Source organism: Drosophila ananassae, chromosome 3L (assembly GCF_017639315.1).
Source record: "Drosophila ananassae strain 14024-0371.13 chromosome 3L, ASM1763931v2, whole genome shotgun sequence".
In the NCBI taxonomy this organism is placed as follows: Eukaryota; Metazoa; Arthropoda; class Insecta; order Diptera; family Drosophilidae; genus Drosophila; species Drosophila ananassae.
In genome coordinates, this window is record NC_057929.1 from 1640190 (window position 1) to 1656040 (window position 15851).

The following is a 15851-nucleotide window of genomic DNA, read 5'->3' on the forward strand; positions in this document are numbered from 1 at the left end:
TTACTTTTTTCATTCAAAATTTAAGATCTAAAAACTATGGTTTCAAAAGGATTTAATAGATTTATTTTTATAATACTTTAATGACTAATAGTCTATTAATAACAACAAATACCATCGTAAAATCTATTTAATCAGAAAGGAACCTAAGTGCCAAGATAAGATATAAAAAGTATAATTTCTCTTTGTTAAATACTATCTTGTATCTTATCGTTACAAGTACATATACTTACGAAGCTACCTTTTAAGAATTTAAAAGATAATTTTCAGTTTTATTTAGAATGTCGGGATATCAAGTTCCAGCCGCGGTGGTGTCTCCCCTTTTACCCCAAGGTTTTAAAGTTTCCATACCCCATGAGGAGGGTATAACACTTTTCGCTTTTCACGGAAAACTCAACAAGCCAATAGTTAATCTGAGCGATCAAGACTGGGCCGCGGATATTATCCGTCCAACCAAAGGTCGCTGGGTTTATGAAAATCGGGATGTTTTGGTGAGACCCAAAGACGTTCTTTTCTATTGGCTAACTGTGCGTTATCTTGGCAAGGATTATCATGCTATGGGCCAACAAGCTCAGTTCACTCCACAGTGAATTATTTTCTGATTTAAAGACTACACCATTTTTAAACACAAAATAGTAATTTTTCAGAGAACACTTGAAATATATGATTGGGAAAAAGTATTTTTCTTCTTATTATATCCGTTTGGGAATCTGCACTTCTGTCATTGTCACTGAAATGCGGATTTATTGTATTTACTGGGAAATCGCAGCAGTAGACGGAAAACAGATTTATATGCCAGTGTGAGTAATATATACAAACATGATTTCATAAACAAACAAACCACTTGAGAAAAAAGTACAAAATATAACGAAAAGGAAAATGAGCGCAGGAAAAAGTTATATTTTTACGGAAAATAACTTGCCCACAGCGGGGAAAAAGGTTTGAAAATAAAAGAAAAAATCACTAAAAAGAAATAAAACAAAAAATAAAGCGACTTGGTGAAGGGAACAAAGACATTGCGCATACGCCATGTGGGATTGCAATGAGACTAGCTGGCAGAAAAAATGAGGAATGACTCTCGGCGGCGTGCTTTTTAAAAGGGTTAAGGTCTAGATGGGTTACAAAAAATATAAAGATGCGATTGTATGCGCGGGTGGCACACTTTTTCAGCAAAAATAAACTTGTGCAAATTTATGTAAATTAAGCCGTGAGCCATGAGCAGTCAACTTTTTGCTTAATTTCATATTTCTCACACCAATGCTGAATGCCAGGCTGATGAATTTCACAGAAGGGAGAGCTAAGTTTCCTTGCAAACTTTTCCGTTCTCGACCATGCCCGAGCAGTTGGTGAGACTTGTTCACGGCTGAAAAATATATAATTTACAAATTGAATAACATTGTCGGAGCAAACAGGCCCCTGATATAATAAACATGCGTAAATAAGCTGATTACACGCATATTTGCATTTATACAGCTCAATTTCGGTCACTTATAATCGCACAAAAATGTATTCAAATTTTGATCATATTTTAGTTGAACTTTTGCCCCCTGACTCCTGTGATTGCTTTTCCACTTTCTCCCTTTTTTGATTCCGACACCAAGTCGAGCCGCAAAATGAAATTTTCGCCGCAGGTGTAATATTTCTTTATTGTATGATTTAAATTCTGGTCCGTGGAAGTTGGCATTTCCACAGGGGTCTGAGCCTGGGCCGAAACGAACTGAGCTCTTCGAATGCAGATTGGCATGGCCTTTAATAAGATTTCATTGTTATTCGCCAGACTCGGGCTATTTGCATATGGCAGAGGCACGTTTGATTCCCATTTGAATAATGAGTTCAGCTTTAAAACATTTGTACCTTGGGAATATACAACCTTAGAAATTAATTTGATGTGCTGCAAACACAATAAATATTATTACTCTGTATAATATCAATATGCAGAAATAGACTACTCGAGGGATTTTCTTTTAATTATATTTCGAAGCCTAGTTATGGGTCTTCTGATTATTTCCACCACTTTAGAACTAAATCTCACTTAAGTTCATAGCCCGGCCCAAAGCATTTGCATAATTTATTTGTGTGCTGGGAAGTTCGATGGTCAGAAACGGTCAAAGACTTGAGAGCTTATTACCATTTATTTAGACCAAAGCCATTGTAAAAACAAATTCGATTTGAAGAGACGGCTGAACTGAAAGGACAAGGTTAAAGAAACTATGCCGACAAACAAACATGGCTCGAAAGTTAAACGCCAACATGGCATCAAAGTCACAGACGGCTAAAAACAAAAAAGTAAAGACCAAAAAAACACAAAACAAAAAAAAAACAAAAATTGGGGACACAAAAAATGATGCCAAAAGTCGTGTATGGCATGCAAAAAAACTTTCACTATGAACTCAAAGCCAGACAAAGAAGACATTCTGTGAAGGGACCTCCACCACGGGTCGTCGTGAGGGTGAAAATATCTTGCAGCGTTGTGAAGCATGTAAATTTCCTTTAAGCTGGATTTTATTAAATTGTTTGTGTCGCTTTTAGCATTACGAGAATTTTATTTGCGTGATGATTTGCATGATCTATGAGCCGGTTGCTGCTAAAAAGTGTTTAAGCATCTTATTCCCGGCCCTTGACAGACTCCAGGATTTTAGCTTCAATTGCTAACTGGGGAATGTCAACCTTAATTTCAGCCAGATGTAGAGCGTATAGTGCGTCAGATGGAACACGTACCCGAGGCCAAAAAGCGAACTTTCCAGCGAAAGTATGCGGCATCAACATGTCATCCGGAGCCAAGTTGCACGTTTGGGCCAAGGGCGTGATGAGCTTTTCTCCCACTTGTGTCTAACTGGAAAAAGGTCTCAGTTTCAGCCACCCGGTTCCCGGTACCCGGTACCCGGCACCCATCGGGTCCCATAAATCTCAGCAGAAGCTGCACTTGTGGGCGTGCCTCGATTGTGGTCAGCGGACTCGGATTCAAAGGCGCTCAACCTTCATCATGTGTCTGTTGGAGTTAGTCTGTCACATTGCCGCAAGGAGTTGGATATGAGATCACTGTGTGCCATGAGACAGGAAAGTTCATAAAGGCTTTAAGCCCATACTCCCCATTACTGATTCAAAAAGGGCTCATACTTTAAAAGGAATCTGCGAGTGAAATTTTTTAGGGCTTGACACCAGCTTGGCATTTAATCCTTTGAGTTTTTCCTGCGTTTTATTCTCGAATGTTCACAGGGTATTACACCCATAATAAATTCTAGACTATAGGGAATCTATTTCCCGCATTTCCCATCCGAGCTTCAGCCATAAATTAAATGCATACGCGCCGATAAACACTGGTAGAGGGTAAACAAATTAGATGATTATTTACCAAAAATTACATTAGCCGAAAAATAAACAACTGTCGGGAGCAAGGACACCCACATCCTCTGAGCTCAAATATGTATGCGTAAATTACGTAGATTTCCTAAAACTTAATTTATGTTTGCTTTGCGACAGGACGCCCTGCCATTTCCAGCATTCACCAAATGCTCCTTGATCGCCTCCATTTTGGGCGGCCATGAGCCCTTGCAAATATTGAGCATGACACACTTATCGGGCGAATAAATTCTGCCTTCATGGCACATTAAGGGTCATGATTGCATTCGAGGTAAACACTAATATAAGCCTAACAGGATAATAAAGTTAGGTATGCTTAAATCATTGTGAGATTATGCCTAGAAGACAAAATGACAAAGTTTCCTGTTAAAAGCATCTGAATGGCATAATGGCAAGACAAAGGCAGCGTCTTTCAATTAACAAATTAATTGTAAATGTTGTGGTAATTTAAAGGCAATTTTGCAAGGCTTTCTAATTTATTTATTTTTGAATTTAAATACCGATATATTGAGCGGGAACTGATCGATATTCATCCCTCAATTATCAAGGGTGTTGGAAAATTCAAGAAAAAATCAAAGGCGTGGCTGGATAGAATAAAGAAATTCATTCATTGAGAAACAAAAGATCTGGTAGGTACTAATCCAAGTAGGAATTAAAAGAAAATAATTATTAAAGGCCAAGTTTTTACAAATAAATAAACAAAATAATTGTGACTTTTTAGAGGATTAAAAAAAAAAAAGATTTTATAAGTGGTTACACAAAAATATTCAGTCATGGTGATTTTAATAGTCTGTGGTAATAGCCCCCTTCAATTGTGTGATATTTTTTCAAGTTGTACGACAGCTTTTAGAAGTTTTGTCCACTTACAAACTACTTAAAAATTGTTTGAATAACGAGTTGACAGTTGACTGCCATTGAGGTGCTAGAATTGAGTGAAAAATGGTTGAAATTACTGTTAAAAAATTAAAGCCATTTAAAAGACTGAGCTTAATTTCTGCCAAGGTGAGCTGTTAATTGGATAACATTATGAGATACTTATATTACTGGGCCAAACAATGAATGCCCACTGCGATAACGTCCCACCGATTGCCAGTCTTAATGAATTCATTTTATTGCCGGTTTTCCTCCCACCTTGGCAATTAATGGTCCTTCCTTCGTCCTGGGCCACCCACGGACGCGATTCCGGTAGGAATACGCGCCACGCTTAAGGTCAGGGTCTCTCGTATTTTTACAATTTTATGCCGAACAATTAAAATACAATTCGTTTGGAGGTTTTCGAGCCTGCCTTCCGCTTACTTATGTATGTCATTCTGCTGGCCAAGATGCCGGAGAGTTTTTAATGGAGTCGTGTCCTCTGGTTTCTGTCCTTTGGCTTATTGCCATGACAGCCTGGCAGCTACTTGAGCTCCCAGAATTTATTTCGAGACCCTCGCCCCTCCACAGGGCTTTAATTAGTTTGTCAGAGTTTGGTTTCTGATTTAAAAGCAATTAAACCGCTTGGTCCATTAACCTCTTTGGCAGTTCCCGAAGTTCGGGCAGAGAATGTGATTTACTTGTTATTATTAGAATTCCCCTGGTCGTATCTAATTCAATTTAATGTTGACTATGGAAACTCTAAAATGGGTTTGACATTTCTGGGATTCTCCTTCTCTTGACCATGAACTTTGATGAGGAATTTCTTACTTGTAGTTTTAGGAAATTCCCAGAATCTCATGTTGTCCAATAAGGGAAGTGCAGTTTATATTGAGATAATTTTCAGTGGAAGTTTATTAGCCCGGAATGAAATTATTCGTAGAATTTAATAATTATTTTTCAAGCTCTTATCATGACACTCTTCCGTCGTATTTTTTTACAATTTAAGTATTTGTTTGCAGATAATAAACTCCGTATATCCATGTCCACAGAATATTATTTATTTCACAAGATTTTTTTTTAATTATTCTGATTGTCACGAACCATGTTAATTGCGATTTTCAACAAAAATAAATATAGAAATATGTGGATACTTAATTAAGGAAAAAAGTGTACTACGGTTAATTAAAAATGCAAAGTTACTGGCCTAGATTTCTATTTAAAATTTATAGAATAGCCTTTTAATGAAATATTATTATAGTTGGCTTGGCTTAAGCTTGGCATCAGAATGCTTTTGGCCAAGAGTTTTGTGTGCCTTACCCTTTTTGTGTTGGCCAAGGCCCAGTTCAACCCAAATTATGTGGCAGGCCGCAGCGGCATAGTCCATCTTTTTGAATGGAAATGGAATGACATTGCCACAGAGTGTGAAAACTTTCTGGCACCGAAGGGATACGCAGGTGTCCAGGTAAGACTAGAGATGGCAGCTGAAATAGAATGATTTCAACTCACTTTTGTTAATAGGTCTCGCCGGTTAATGAAAATGCTGTGAAAGAGAGACGTCCCTGGTGGGAGCGTTACCAACCCATATCCTACCAGTTGATGACTCGTTCTGGTAATGAAGAGCAGTTTGCCAGGATGGTCCGGCGATGTAATAATGTCGGAGTTCGCATCTACGTGGATGTGGTTTTTAATCACATGGCAGCCGATGGTGGGACTGTTGGCACAGGAGGAAGTATTGCAAATCCCAGCGTCAAAAGTTATCCTGCAGTTCCGTATTCCAACCCGGACTTTCATCCTACCTGTGCCATTAACAATTACAATGATGCCGCCCAGGTGCGCAACTGCGAGCTGGTTGGCTTGCATGACTTGAACCAAGGGAACTCGTATGTCCGGGATAAAGTTGTCCTGTTTTTGAACCATTTGATTGACCTTGGTGTGGCTGGATTCCGGGTGGATGCCGCCAAGCACATGTGGCCCGCTGACCTTGGTGTGATCTACAGTCGCCTTAAGAATCTCAATCCATCACATGGTTTTGTCCAGGGTTCTAAAGCTTTCATTATCCAGGAAGTTATTGATATGGGCGGTGAGGCTATCAGTAAGTTCGAATACACTAGCCTGGGCTTGGTCACTGAGTTCCGGCACTCCAACTCCATTGGGAAGGTATTTGGTGGCAAAGACCAGCTGAGATGGTTGACCAACTGGGGCACTGAATGGGCTTTTGCTCCCTCGAACTGCTCCTTGGTATTTGTAGACAACCATGATAACCAACGTGGACACGGACCAGGTGGTGAAGATGTGCTCACCTATAAGCTATCCAAGCAGTACAAGATGGCAAATGCCTTCATGCTGGCCCACCCTTTCGGCACTCCTCGCATCATGTCTTCCTTTGCCTTCGAAAATACGGATCAGGGTCCACCCACTGTCGATGGTCAGACCATTGCCAGTCCCACTTTTAACAGTGACGACTCGTGCGGAGGCGGTTGGATTTGCGAGCACCGCTGGCGCCAGATCTATAACATGGTGGCCTTCCGAAACTCCGTTGGATTGGATCCTGTCCAGAACTGGTGGGATAACGGCAACAATCAGATTGCCTTTAGCAGGGGAAACAAGGGCTTTGTGGCATTCAACAACGACAACTCCGACCTGAACCAATCTTTGAAGACAGAACTTCCTAAGGGTTCCTACTGTGATGTAATCTCCGGCGCAAAGAAGGGATCTGTCTGCACTGGCAAGACTGTAGTCATCGAATCTAATGGAATGGCCAGAATTAATATAAATCGATCGGAGTACGATGGGGTCCTCGCTATTCATATTAATGCTAAGTTGTAGAGTCGAAAAAATTATGTATCATTATATTCCTAATAAAATTCTAAAAAAAAGAGGCACATCCAGCAACCTTTGTTTTTAATGTCATGACCTGCCATTAATTCATTGTTAGACAGATTTATTATCAAATCCCAAATGGCTTTTAATGTTGAGAATGGAAACCTTAAGAATAAAATCCTTCCAGCGGAGGAACGACTGGATCGCAGTTGCCGAAAGAAAATGGAAATCATCCGCACTCTGACCCTTGGAAAGACGAGTCCCAAAGATCTTGGTATTTGCGTCACCTGGCTTGGGATTCTATGCCGAGCAGCCAAGAAGGAGGCTCAAGAGAGGGATTGCCTGATGGAGTTGATGCTGCGGCAGTTGCAGGAGACGGGTCAGTTATCGTTGCCCTTTACCGATCCTTCTAATTGTGACCGTGATCTCGGCGAGCTGCTTACCCCGGAGGGCTTGGGTCAGCCACAGCTACTTCAACCGAAGGTCTCCAAGGAAAAGATCGATTATAATCCACAAGAATATCAGTGGCGGGAGAAACTACAGCAGCTGGACCAGTTGGAGGTACTTTACAAGCACGGCGAGTGGATTGATTCGACTTCCACGGCGATGTCCGAGGAAGTCCGCTTGCTGGCCGGTACTGAGAGGGGTTGTGTGCTCCCTAGGGTGAAAGCAGGAGCGAATACGGTTAGATTCACTGACAAGACGACCGCTGCAACGAAACTCATCACCAAGAGTCTACCAACAAAGCCGAGAGTGTCGCCTGTTCAAGGAACTTCCGCGCGTCAGAGACAGGATCGCGAACTTAGGATACTGGAAATCAATCACCGGAAGGAGAAGGAGCGACTGGATCGGGAGTTTAGGGCTAAGCAACGTGAACAAGAACGTGCCCAGTTGGCCGAGCAGATCAGGCTGGATCGAGAGCAGATGCTGACTGGACAACGGGTGTGGCAACAGGAGCGTCGCAAGTTGCAACAAAAGGTCAAGGCACGGATTGAACATGAGCGATATTTAATCCGAAAGAAGCGGGAGGAGCTGCGAGAGCAGAACGAACGAACCAGGGAGCGACTCCAGCGGGATCACTTGGCCTGGGAGAAAATGCATCGGGAACGCAGAGAAATGGAAAGAATGGATCGCATGGAGCGGGCCAAGCTCCTATCCCCCAATGAAGAATTTGTGACGATCATGGAACCCGAAAAGCGGATGGAAAGCGGCGAAGTGCAGCTTGCTGAAAAGATTATATCCTGGATGGTGTTGTGTCCATCGTGTAGGGAGAACGTACGTCACATTCCAAGTAAGTCCGTACTTCATAGCGTGGAGCCAAATCCTCAATTAAAGGTGGAGGAAGCTCCAACTTATGAAAATGTTAAGGAAAAGGCTCAAACCAAGCTAGAAGAACCTCCAATAGAGCAACAAGACCAAGATAAAAAGGAGAAAAGCCGGGAAAGCCAGCGGGAGAATAGAATGGAATGTGACCAAGCGATTTCTACGGTGAATAACATAAAAAGGATTCAGAAACTACACAAGGAGCAAATGATAGAGATGGTAAAGCTCTTCCGGCAATCTAGGGAAGATCAGATCCAAAAGAGAGCTATGCTACAAGAATTGGAAGTTAGGCGTAGGGCAGCACAACTTAATGCTACACCCCGCGAGTTGGAGCCTTCCAAAATGGATAAAGTGGTCGAAATTGAAATCATTCAAGGATTTCAAGAAGAACAGGACTCAAAAAGAAGCGAAAGGCACTCAAAAAAGAAGGAAGAACTGGAGCTTGCCCTCCAAAAAGCAGAATTAATGGAACAACAATTGTTGCAGAAACTTGAACGGGAAAGGAAAGAAAAGGATGACCTTGAAAAGAAAGTAGCTGAGCATCTGGAAAATTTAAGGGAAAACAAACAAGAAAATCTTGTAATAGAACAGAAAAATATTGAAGCAGAAGAAAGTGGAAAAACAGAAAATAATGAGGAGAACGAAGAGGTCCAAGCACATTTAATAAATTCTTCAAAGACAATACGGAATGAATGTCCTTCATTCTCAGGAGAAAAAGAGAGACAACAGGAGAAGATCATTGAAGAAAAAAGTAAAAAGGAAAATCAAAAGATCCTGGACGATAATACCAAAATTGATAAAATGAAATGCCAGGAAAGTCCTTCATATTCAAAAGAACGAGAAACACAAGAACAAAATAAGAAAATTGAAGAAAAAGAAAGCAAAATGAAAAATCAAGATGTGCAGAACGATAAAACAAAAGCTGATGAAAGTAACAAGCAAGAATGTCCTGTATCAATAGAAGATCGAGAAATGCAAGAACACAAGGATATAAGCGAAGAAAGAGAAAGTATAAAGAAAAATCAAGAGGTCCTGGACGATAATAAAAAATCTGATGAGAAGAAAAGGCAAGAAAGCCCGATTTTCACAAAAGAACGAGAAAGACAAGAACAGAAGGTTAGGAGAAAGGAGAATCAAGAGGTCCTGGAGGACAAATCAAAAGACGATGAAAAGAAACTGCAGGAAAGTGTTCCGCAAGAAGGATCTATTCCGCTCTCTTTGCTGTTTGCCTTAGGAAGAAAATGGGAACAAATGGAAAGGAAAAATAAAGAAAAGAGAGAAAGGGAGAAGAATGAGGCAAAAGAAATCAAAAGGAAACTCGAGGAAAAATCATACCGAGAGAGAGAGGAAGATAAAGAAAATCATGGTTATGGGAAAGATGGAGAACGAATAAAGGACGCCATTTTGAAAAGAAAAGTTAATGGGAAATTAGAAAATAATAAGAGGGAGAGAGATCACGAAGAAAGAAATGAAAAAGAAGAGGGTGTAGAAGACAAAAGAAAAGCTGGGGAGAAATCAGATAGGAAAAGAGATCAAGACAAAAAACCAGATACAATGAATCTTAAAAAGAAAACAGAGCGTGAAAGAATGTATAATGAATCTGGAGGAGTTAAAAAATCTGGTAGAAGACTATGTCCTGGACAAGAGGAGGCAGATTTAAGAGAAAATGAAAACGAGAAAGCAGAAAGGAAAGAATTTGAAATGTCCATCGCTAAAATAGCAGAAATAATCGAACAGGAGTTACGAGACAAAGTAGAAAGCGTAAGGCATATAGAAGCCTCTGAAGAAAGGGAGCGGGGAAGATTTGAGAGAGAAGAAATGGAAAGAGATATCAAGAAACATCAACAAGATAGGGAAAGGCTTCAAATGATGGAAAGAAAAAGTCTAGAAGAGAGAGAAAGCAGACAGGAAGTGATGGTACAAATGGAGAGAAAGGCTCAAATCGAAAGAAGAGTGAATGAAGATCTGGAGAAAAAAGCAATAAAGGAGCTTTTTGAAGCTGAGAAAGAATACAGAAAACGAGAACAAATGCAAATTGAACACTTGCAGAAAATGAGAGAGCAGAGTCAGAAAGGAAAAGAGGAAATGAAACGACTTTTCCAACACTATACGAGTTTTTGGAAAAATCGAAGCGAGATGGAATCAGTGAGGGTGCAAGGAAAACCGGAAGAGAAAAGGCGCCAAGAGTGGGAAGACAGCAGTCCGGAAATGAAGTCAGGAAGACATGAAAGCCGCAAAAATAGCTCTACGAATAAAAAATCCGAGAGGGAAATGGAAAGAATTCGACGAATGGGACCGAGATTGGAAAGATATCAAGAAAGTAGCGAAGATTATTCAGGAAAGTTTCAAGAACACACCAAACCGGTTAGCATACAAATTAGGCAGTTACTACAAAATAATGACAATGAGTCCGTGCTGGACGAAGAGATAATTAGAATGGATAATGAGCTGAAAAACAGACAGTACATTGATTTGAAAATTCGTCAGTTTCAGGATGGTCAAAAATCACCTACTTCCCACCAGTCGCTGCAGTCGGAGAGAAGCGGGAGACAACGGGAATATAGATCAGAAGGCGAAGAAATGCCTCCTGGGGATATGGTTCCAAAATGTACAAACGTTGTCCAATTTAATCGTCGTGTGCCTGAAAGCTTTCAGTTTTCAACGGTAGAACATTCTCGAAGACATGGACCAGAGGGTCCGTTTAAAAAACCTTTTGATCGATCAGTAGGAGATCATAGTAGCCAGTATCCTCGTCATCTGCACCATCACAGTCCTATTCGTGAAATAAATAGACAAAGGACAGAGGCAAACTGGCTCAAGGCGGAAAAGGATAGAGAACAGAGAGTCCGAAGTATCGAAAGATTGGAGCAAAAACTAGATTCGGAGCGACGCAATTTGGAAGAGAAGGGAGGAGATGATTTCGATTGGATGCAACTTACAGAGAGATCCCCGGAGGCTAGAGATCGGCAGGTACCACAGAGATCAAAACCCCAAAACTACCACCCAGGATCTGTAAGAGAACTCAATCGGTTTTTTGGCGAAGAGCGTACAGTCAGATACCAGGAACCCAGAGGTCAACACGTTCCCCAGAGATCTAGACCTCAAAACAATCAGCCAGGACCCTTAAGAGACCACAATCGATTCTTTGGCGAAGAGCAGACAACCAAATGCCAGGAAAATAGAGATCATCGGGCAGAGATATCAAGACCTAAGAACTTCCAGCCAGGAGCTTTAAGAGACGATCGATCTTGTGGCGAAGAGCAAACAGTCAGATGTCAGGAGCCTAGAGGTCAGAAGCCTAGAGGTCGACAGCAGAGATCTCTACCTCGAAACTTCCAACCAGAATCCTTACGAGACCACAATCGACTTTTTGGCCCAGAGAAGACAGTCAATGACGAGTCTTCCAAAGAAATTATATCAACTTCAAGCAGCGGAAAACAACCGGAGTTTCGACTTTCCCTGGTTGGTCGGTTTTGCCCAGAAAGAAGAACCTATGTAGTGGGCCCGAGGGATATAGATCCTCAAGAGATACGACATCGTGGGGGAGAAGAACCGACAAGAAGTGATGTTCGGAATTTTATGCAAAATCCTCGACCACCCATTCTAAAATCAAGACAGAAAGAAAGATGGCAGCCATATGAAGGTGGGAGAACCCATTCCAGACCGGAAATCCCACAGTCAGCACCTCCATTACCTCAGACTTCAAAGAAAGTCTGTAATACCAAATGCAAAAATTTTCACATGGCATTTTTGGAGAGTGCCAAACGCATAATAGCAGTTCTTCGCGCCTCAAACGCGAATCCCAGTAGCTCTGAATCCTCCGAGGAGTGTGCCAAACATCTTGGAAAGAAGTTACCCGAACCAATCTTCCGCAATCTGGCCGAACCGCTTTTAGAAAGTAGCCAGGACCTGGCCCAAAATCTCATGGCGATAGTCTCTACTTTGGATGAGCAGCTTGAGAGGCATGTGGGACATCTTCGGCATGATTGGAATGGCTTTCAGGATCGGCGCCGAACGGTTACGAAGCTGCAGAATCAACTTCGCCAAGCGGAGCATGATCAAACGGTTGCCACATCCCGGGCATCCGTGTTTCATGTTTTATACCAATGGTGGAACTTGAACAGGAGCACTGTCAACTTGTTGAAGGATCTATTCTCCCAGTACTGTAACTTAAGTGATCCTTTGGTGAAGGAAACGCTAGATACGATTGAATGGTTTTATGGCGAGTGGAGCCTGCAAAAGTTGGTTTTTGAGCAGATTTAAGTTTGAGTTGATGTTTACGTTTATTTCTTAAATTTTAATTGTTTATTTTGTTACTTAGTTACCCTATTTCTTGTTAAAATTGTCCTTGTTAACCTTTATGGCCATTTGTAAATGGCTCTTAAAATGAAAAAAAAATAGTTATGTCTTTCCAAAACAACATGCACCCGTAGCCAAAATCAATGTTATTTATTTGTGAAGCGTTCTCTTTTCCCTTTAAAGAAAATATGGCTTTTTTGCTACCAACTACATTTTGTTTCTGCATCAGAGATGCGAAAACAACAGGGACAGTGCCACCGACTTCCGACAATATGTTGACACATATTTCAGCGTCTCGACCGCCCTCAGGCACCTTTTTGGCGGCATCCAAGCCGAAGTTGCATTGTGTTGGTAGCAAACAAAAACAGAGGCGTGCTGGAATGGTGTCTTGGGTGGGCTGTGGCAGTGTCTGTGGCAATGGGTGGGTGTTTTGCTAACCGCCCATCGGTGCTGACTTGGCATTCGGAACATCACAGCCCTTGTTAGTGGCAGTGCAGTGCGGTTTATGCAGTCAAGCATTGCAAGCCTGTCCCCCGAATTGCATGCCATATTTGCCATCCACTTTGACATATGCAAATATTTCTCTTTGCCTTCGGATTCGCTTCTGTTCCAGCTTTCATCTTTCAGCTTTTTGCTATAGCTTTCGCTTTTTGGTCCGCTTATGGTTCGCCTTTGCTCTTTGGCTTCGCATCGTTGGCTCTTTCGACGAGTATGAATTGTCTGCCAGTTCCGATTTGCAGCTTGTCTCATTTCCATTCAGCCGACAGAGGAGATGAGGATCCCCACGGGATGCCCCGTCTCTACTTAGCCCCCTCTTATATCCACTTTCACTTATTTTAAAGCGCACTTAAAGCCGAGGAAACAGCTTCTCCCGTTCCCCATGGGGTCCTCCGTTTATGGGCTGCCATAAATCGCTGGCTCATTGCCCGCCTGCCAGCGTTTTGTCATGTCCTCGGAGCAACAACACCAATCCTGACACTTGAATTTCACCAAATCGAGTTTTATTTGCAGCGTATACTTTTGCTTCAACCTCTTCTGCTTCAACCATGCCAGTATTTACAAATTTCCAAATAATAAATTCCTACATATTTCAAAAAAGTTATGAATATGCGTTCTTTAATATCCTTTTCATTTGAGAGATGAGTTTTAGAGTTGAAGAAATGTTTTTCTCATTTATTGCTCATTCGCACTGTTGCCCAACACAGTTTTTTTCCAAATGTTTTTTATTTCTTTTTAATTAAAGTCTTTTGGTATATGGAGCGTATGCGTAATTTTATTGCAAGCGTAAATAACTTCTAAGCATTAAAGTAAAAGTTAAAATTGATTTAAAACCATGAATCTGTTAAAGTTGAACTTTCCAAAAAGAACTTTGACCGTCGGACCACCTAGAAGCGGGAAGTTAAATTAATGGTTTTGCGAAATTGGAAAGCAACGTAATCGATTTTTTTGGCTAAGAAGTATTTCTAAGATTACCCTGTCGCTTAAAGTAAAACGGAAGCTGCTTTTTAGAGGCCGCTTAACTATTGCCATTACCATTTTTGCTTAGTCTGATTATTAGTGTCCTTCCTGCGATGGCGACATAAAAAAATAATGGGAAACAGTTGCGTGTAAACATATAAAGGCTCATAAAACTTGAAGGATGAACCCACCCATCCGATGGCCATCAATTTTTCATTTCTCTATAGACCAATGGACTTCTTCTTGTCTAGAAATATATGTTGGCCATATAAGTTTGTTTTCGCCGGCACTCTTCACAGCCTCAATGAAAATGAAATGGTTTTTGGTTTGAAAATTCTGCTCATTAATCATGATTTTGTTTCAAAAGAAGTGTCGGCAGCTGCAAACCAAAATCAATTGATGCTTGTTGCCAATTTCGTGTAGTCTATTTTTTCGATTGCCTTTGATTGATTCGCGCTGGGGGACCAATAAAATATTGCCAAACTGAAAAATGTACAAAAAGCTGCGCTAAGCTGATAAATAATGGCCGAGAAAAAAATATATAAAAAATATTACACATAAAATCCGATTATTTGTCTGAATTAACGCCCAACATTTTTAGACAATTGTTCTCAAGTGTCAGTTATTATGGAAATTTTCTGTTTTCCGCTTTTTAAATATGGAAATTGTTTCTATTTTTCGCTTGGGCCTTCTGTCCTGTCCTGTTTGGACTATCAGGTCAAACCAATTAAAGGAAAGTAGAACAATCGTTTCGTTTTGTTAACCTTGCTGACTATGTTGCCAGTTTGTAAAGCCTTTTCATGTTAGCACTGTGCAACACGATTGCCCCCAGCAGAGAAAGTCTGGCCGTTACAGAATGAAAATGAGTGCATTTTCCCCTCTCGAAAAATCCTGCAAAACATTCAGCTACACAATATAGTCCGACACCCAGGACTATGAAAGCAACAAAAAATTCGGAAGAAAAAAGTATAAAGCTATTGGTTGAATTGCATTTAGTTCTAACGGACCGAGTAACAGTTGCTACTGTGTTGCAAGACCAGTATTTTATTTTTTTTTTACCCAGGGGACTTGGCCCAATTCTAGGAATTGGGGGTTAACTTTTGAGCCTTTGATGGCAATGCATTTTTCGTAATTAAAATGAGCCTTTTGGACCCTTTGGATGCCACATTTTGGTAAGGTGAAGTGCTTATGGCATAGGGTTCATATTTCCTTTATAAGATGCAAACAAGCCAATTAAAAGCAACAATATTTATGTCCTTTGAAGGCAGCTCGATGCTTTCTTGCAAGAATGTCCACTGATATGACAGATTTTGTCACGTTTTGTAATGCCAGCCACAGACAAGCTGGAATCCCGAACCTGAACATGGCTGACATTCAGCCAGTGACAAAACGGACGGGGGCAACCAGTTCAAAAGTCACCCATTATTTTCGCTTTTTACAGCTCGCAACAGCTCAGCAATTTGTCAGGCTAACGCGTCGCCAATTGACGCCATTTTTTTATGATGCTTCCGTTTTATGTTTGGTATGGGCCCCACGCCCTTTACCGACACTTTTTGGGGCACGAGAGGGGTTTAGGGCACCAGTTGGCACCGGAATGCCAGCATGGCAGAACGTAATCGGACAATGGCAACTTGCCAGCGTTCGGTGGATAAGAAAAGAAAAAAAAGCAGAATATGGATCAAGGGTTCAGTCAATCAACAGGACCGACAATAGCGGAAGCTTATCTGGAAAGCACTCCC

The 15851-nt window shown here is 41.1% G+C and overlaps 3 protein-coding genes across 4 annotated transcripts; all 3 read left to right on the forward strand.

The window, feature by feature from the left end:
* The first annotated feature begins 278 nt into the window (after window positions 1–278).
* Window positions 279–677, forward strand: LOC6502549 (gram-negative bacteria-binding protein 3). The gene has a single exon (XM_032450744.2). It carries the CDS (start codon window positions 279–281, stop codon window positions 585–587), a length of 309 nt encoding a protein of 102 aa, XP_032306635.1. The 3' UTR covers window positions 588–677.
* LOC6492911 (alpha-amylase 2-like) lies at window positions 673–7096 on the forward strand. 2 transcript variants are annotated; one of them, XM_044715743.1, is made up of 3 exons: window positions 673–797; window positions 5471–5674; window positions 5731–7096. In XM_044715743.1, exons 2-3 carry the CDS (start codon window positions 5498–5500, stop codon window positions 7036–7038), a joined length of 1485 nt encoding a protein of 494 aa, XP_044571678.1. In that variant the 5' UTR covers window positions 673–797; window positions 5471–5497; the 3' UTR covers window positions 7039–7096. The 2 variants fall into 2 exon arrangements, with proteins under 2 accessions (XP_044571678.1, XP_032306632.1); XM_032450741.2 differs by lacking the exon at window positions 673–797 and adding an exon at window positions 3901–3986.
* A 33-nt stretch (window positions 7097–7129) lies between these two features.
* On the forward strand, window positions 7130–12787 carry LOC6495431 (trichohyalin). The gene has a single exon (XM_001958796.4). The coding sequence runs from the start codon at window positions 7171–7173 to the stop codon at window positions 12616–12618; it is 5448 nt and encodes a 1815-aa protein (XP_001958832.2). The 5' UTR covers window positions 7130–7170; the 3' UTR covers window positions 12619–12787.
* The last annotated feature ends 3064 nt before the right edge of the window (window positions 12788–15851 follow it).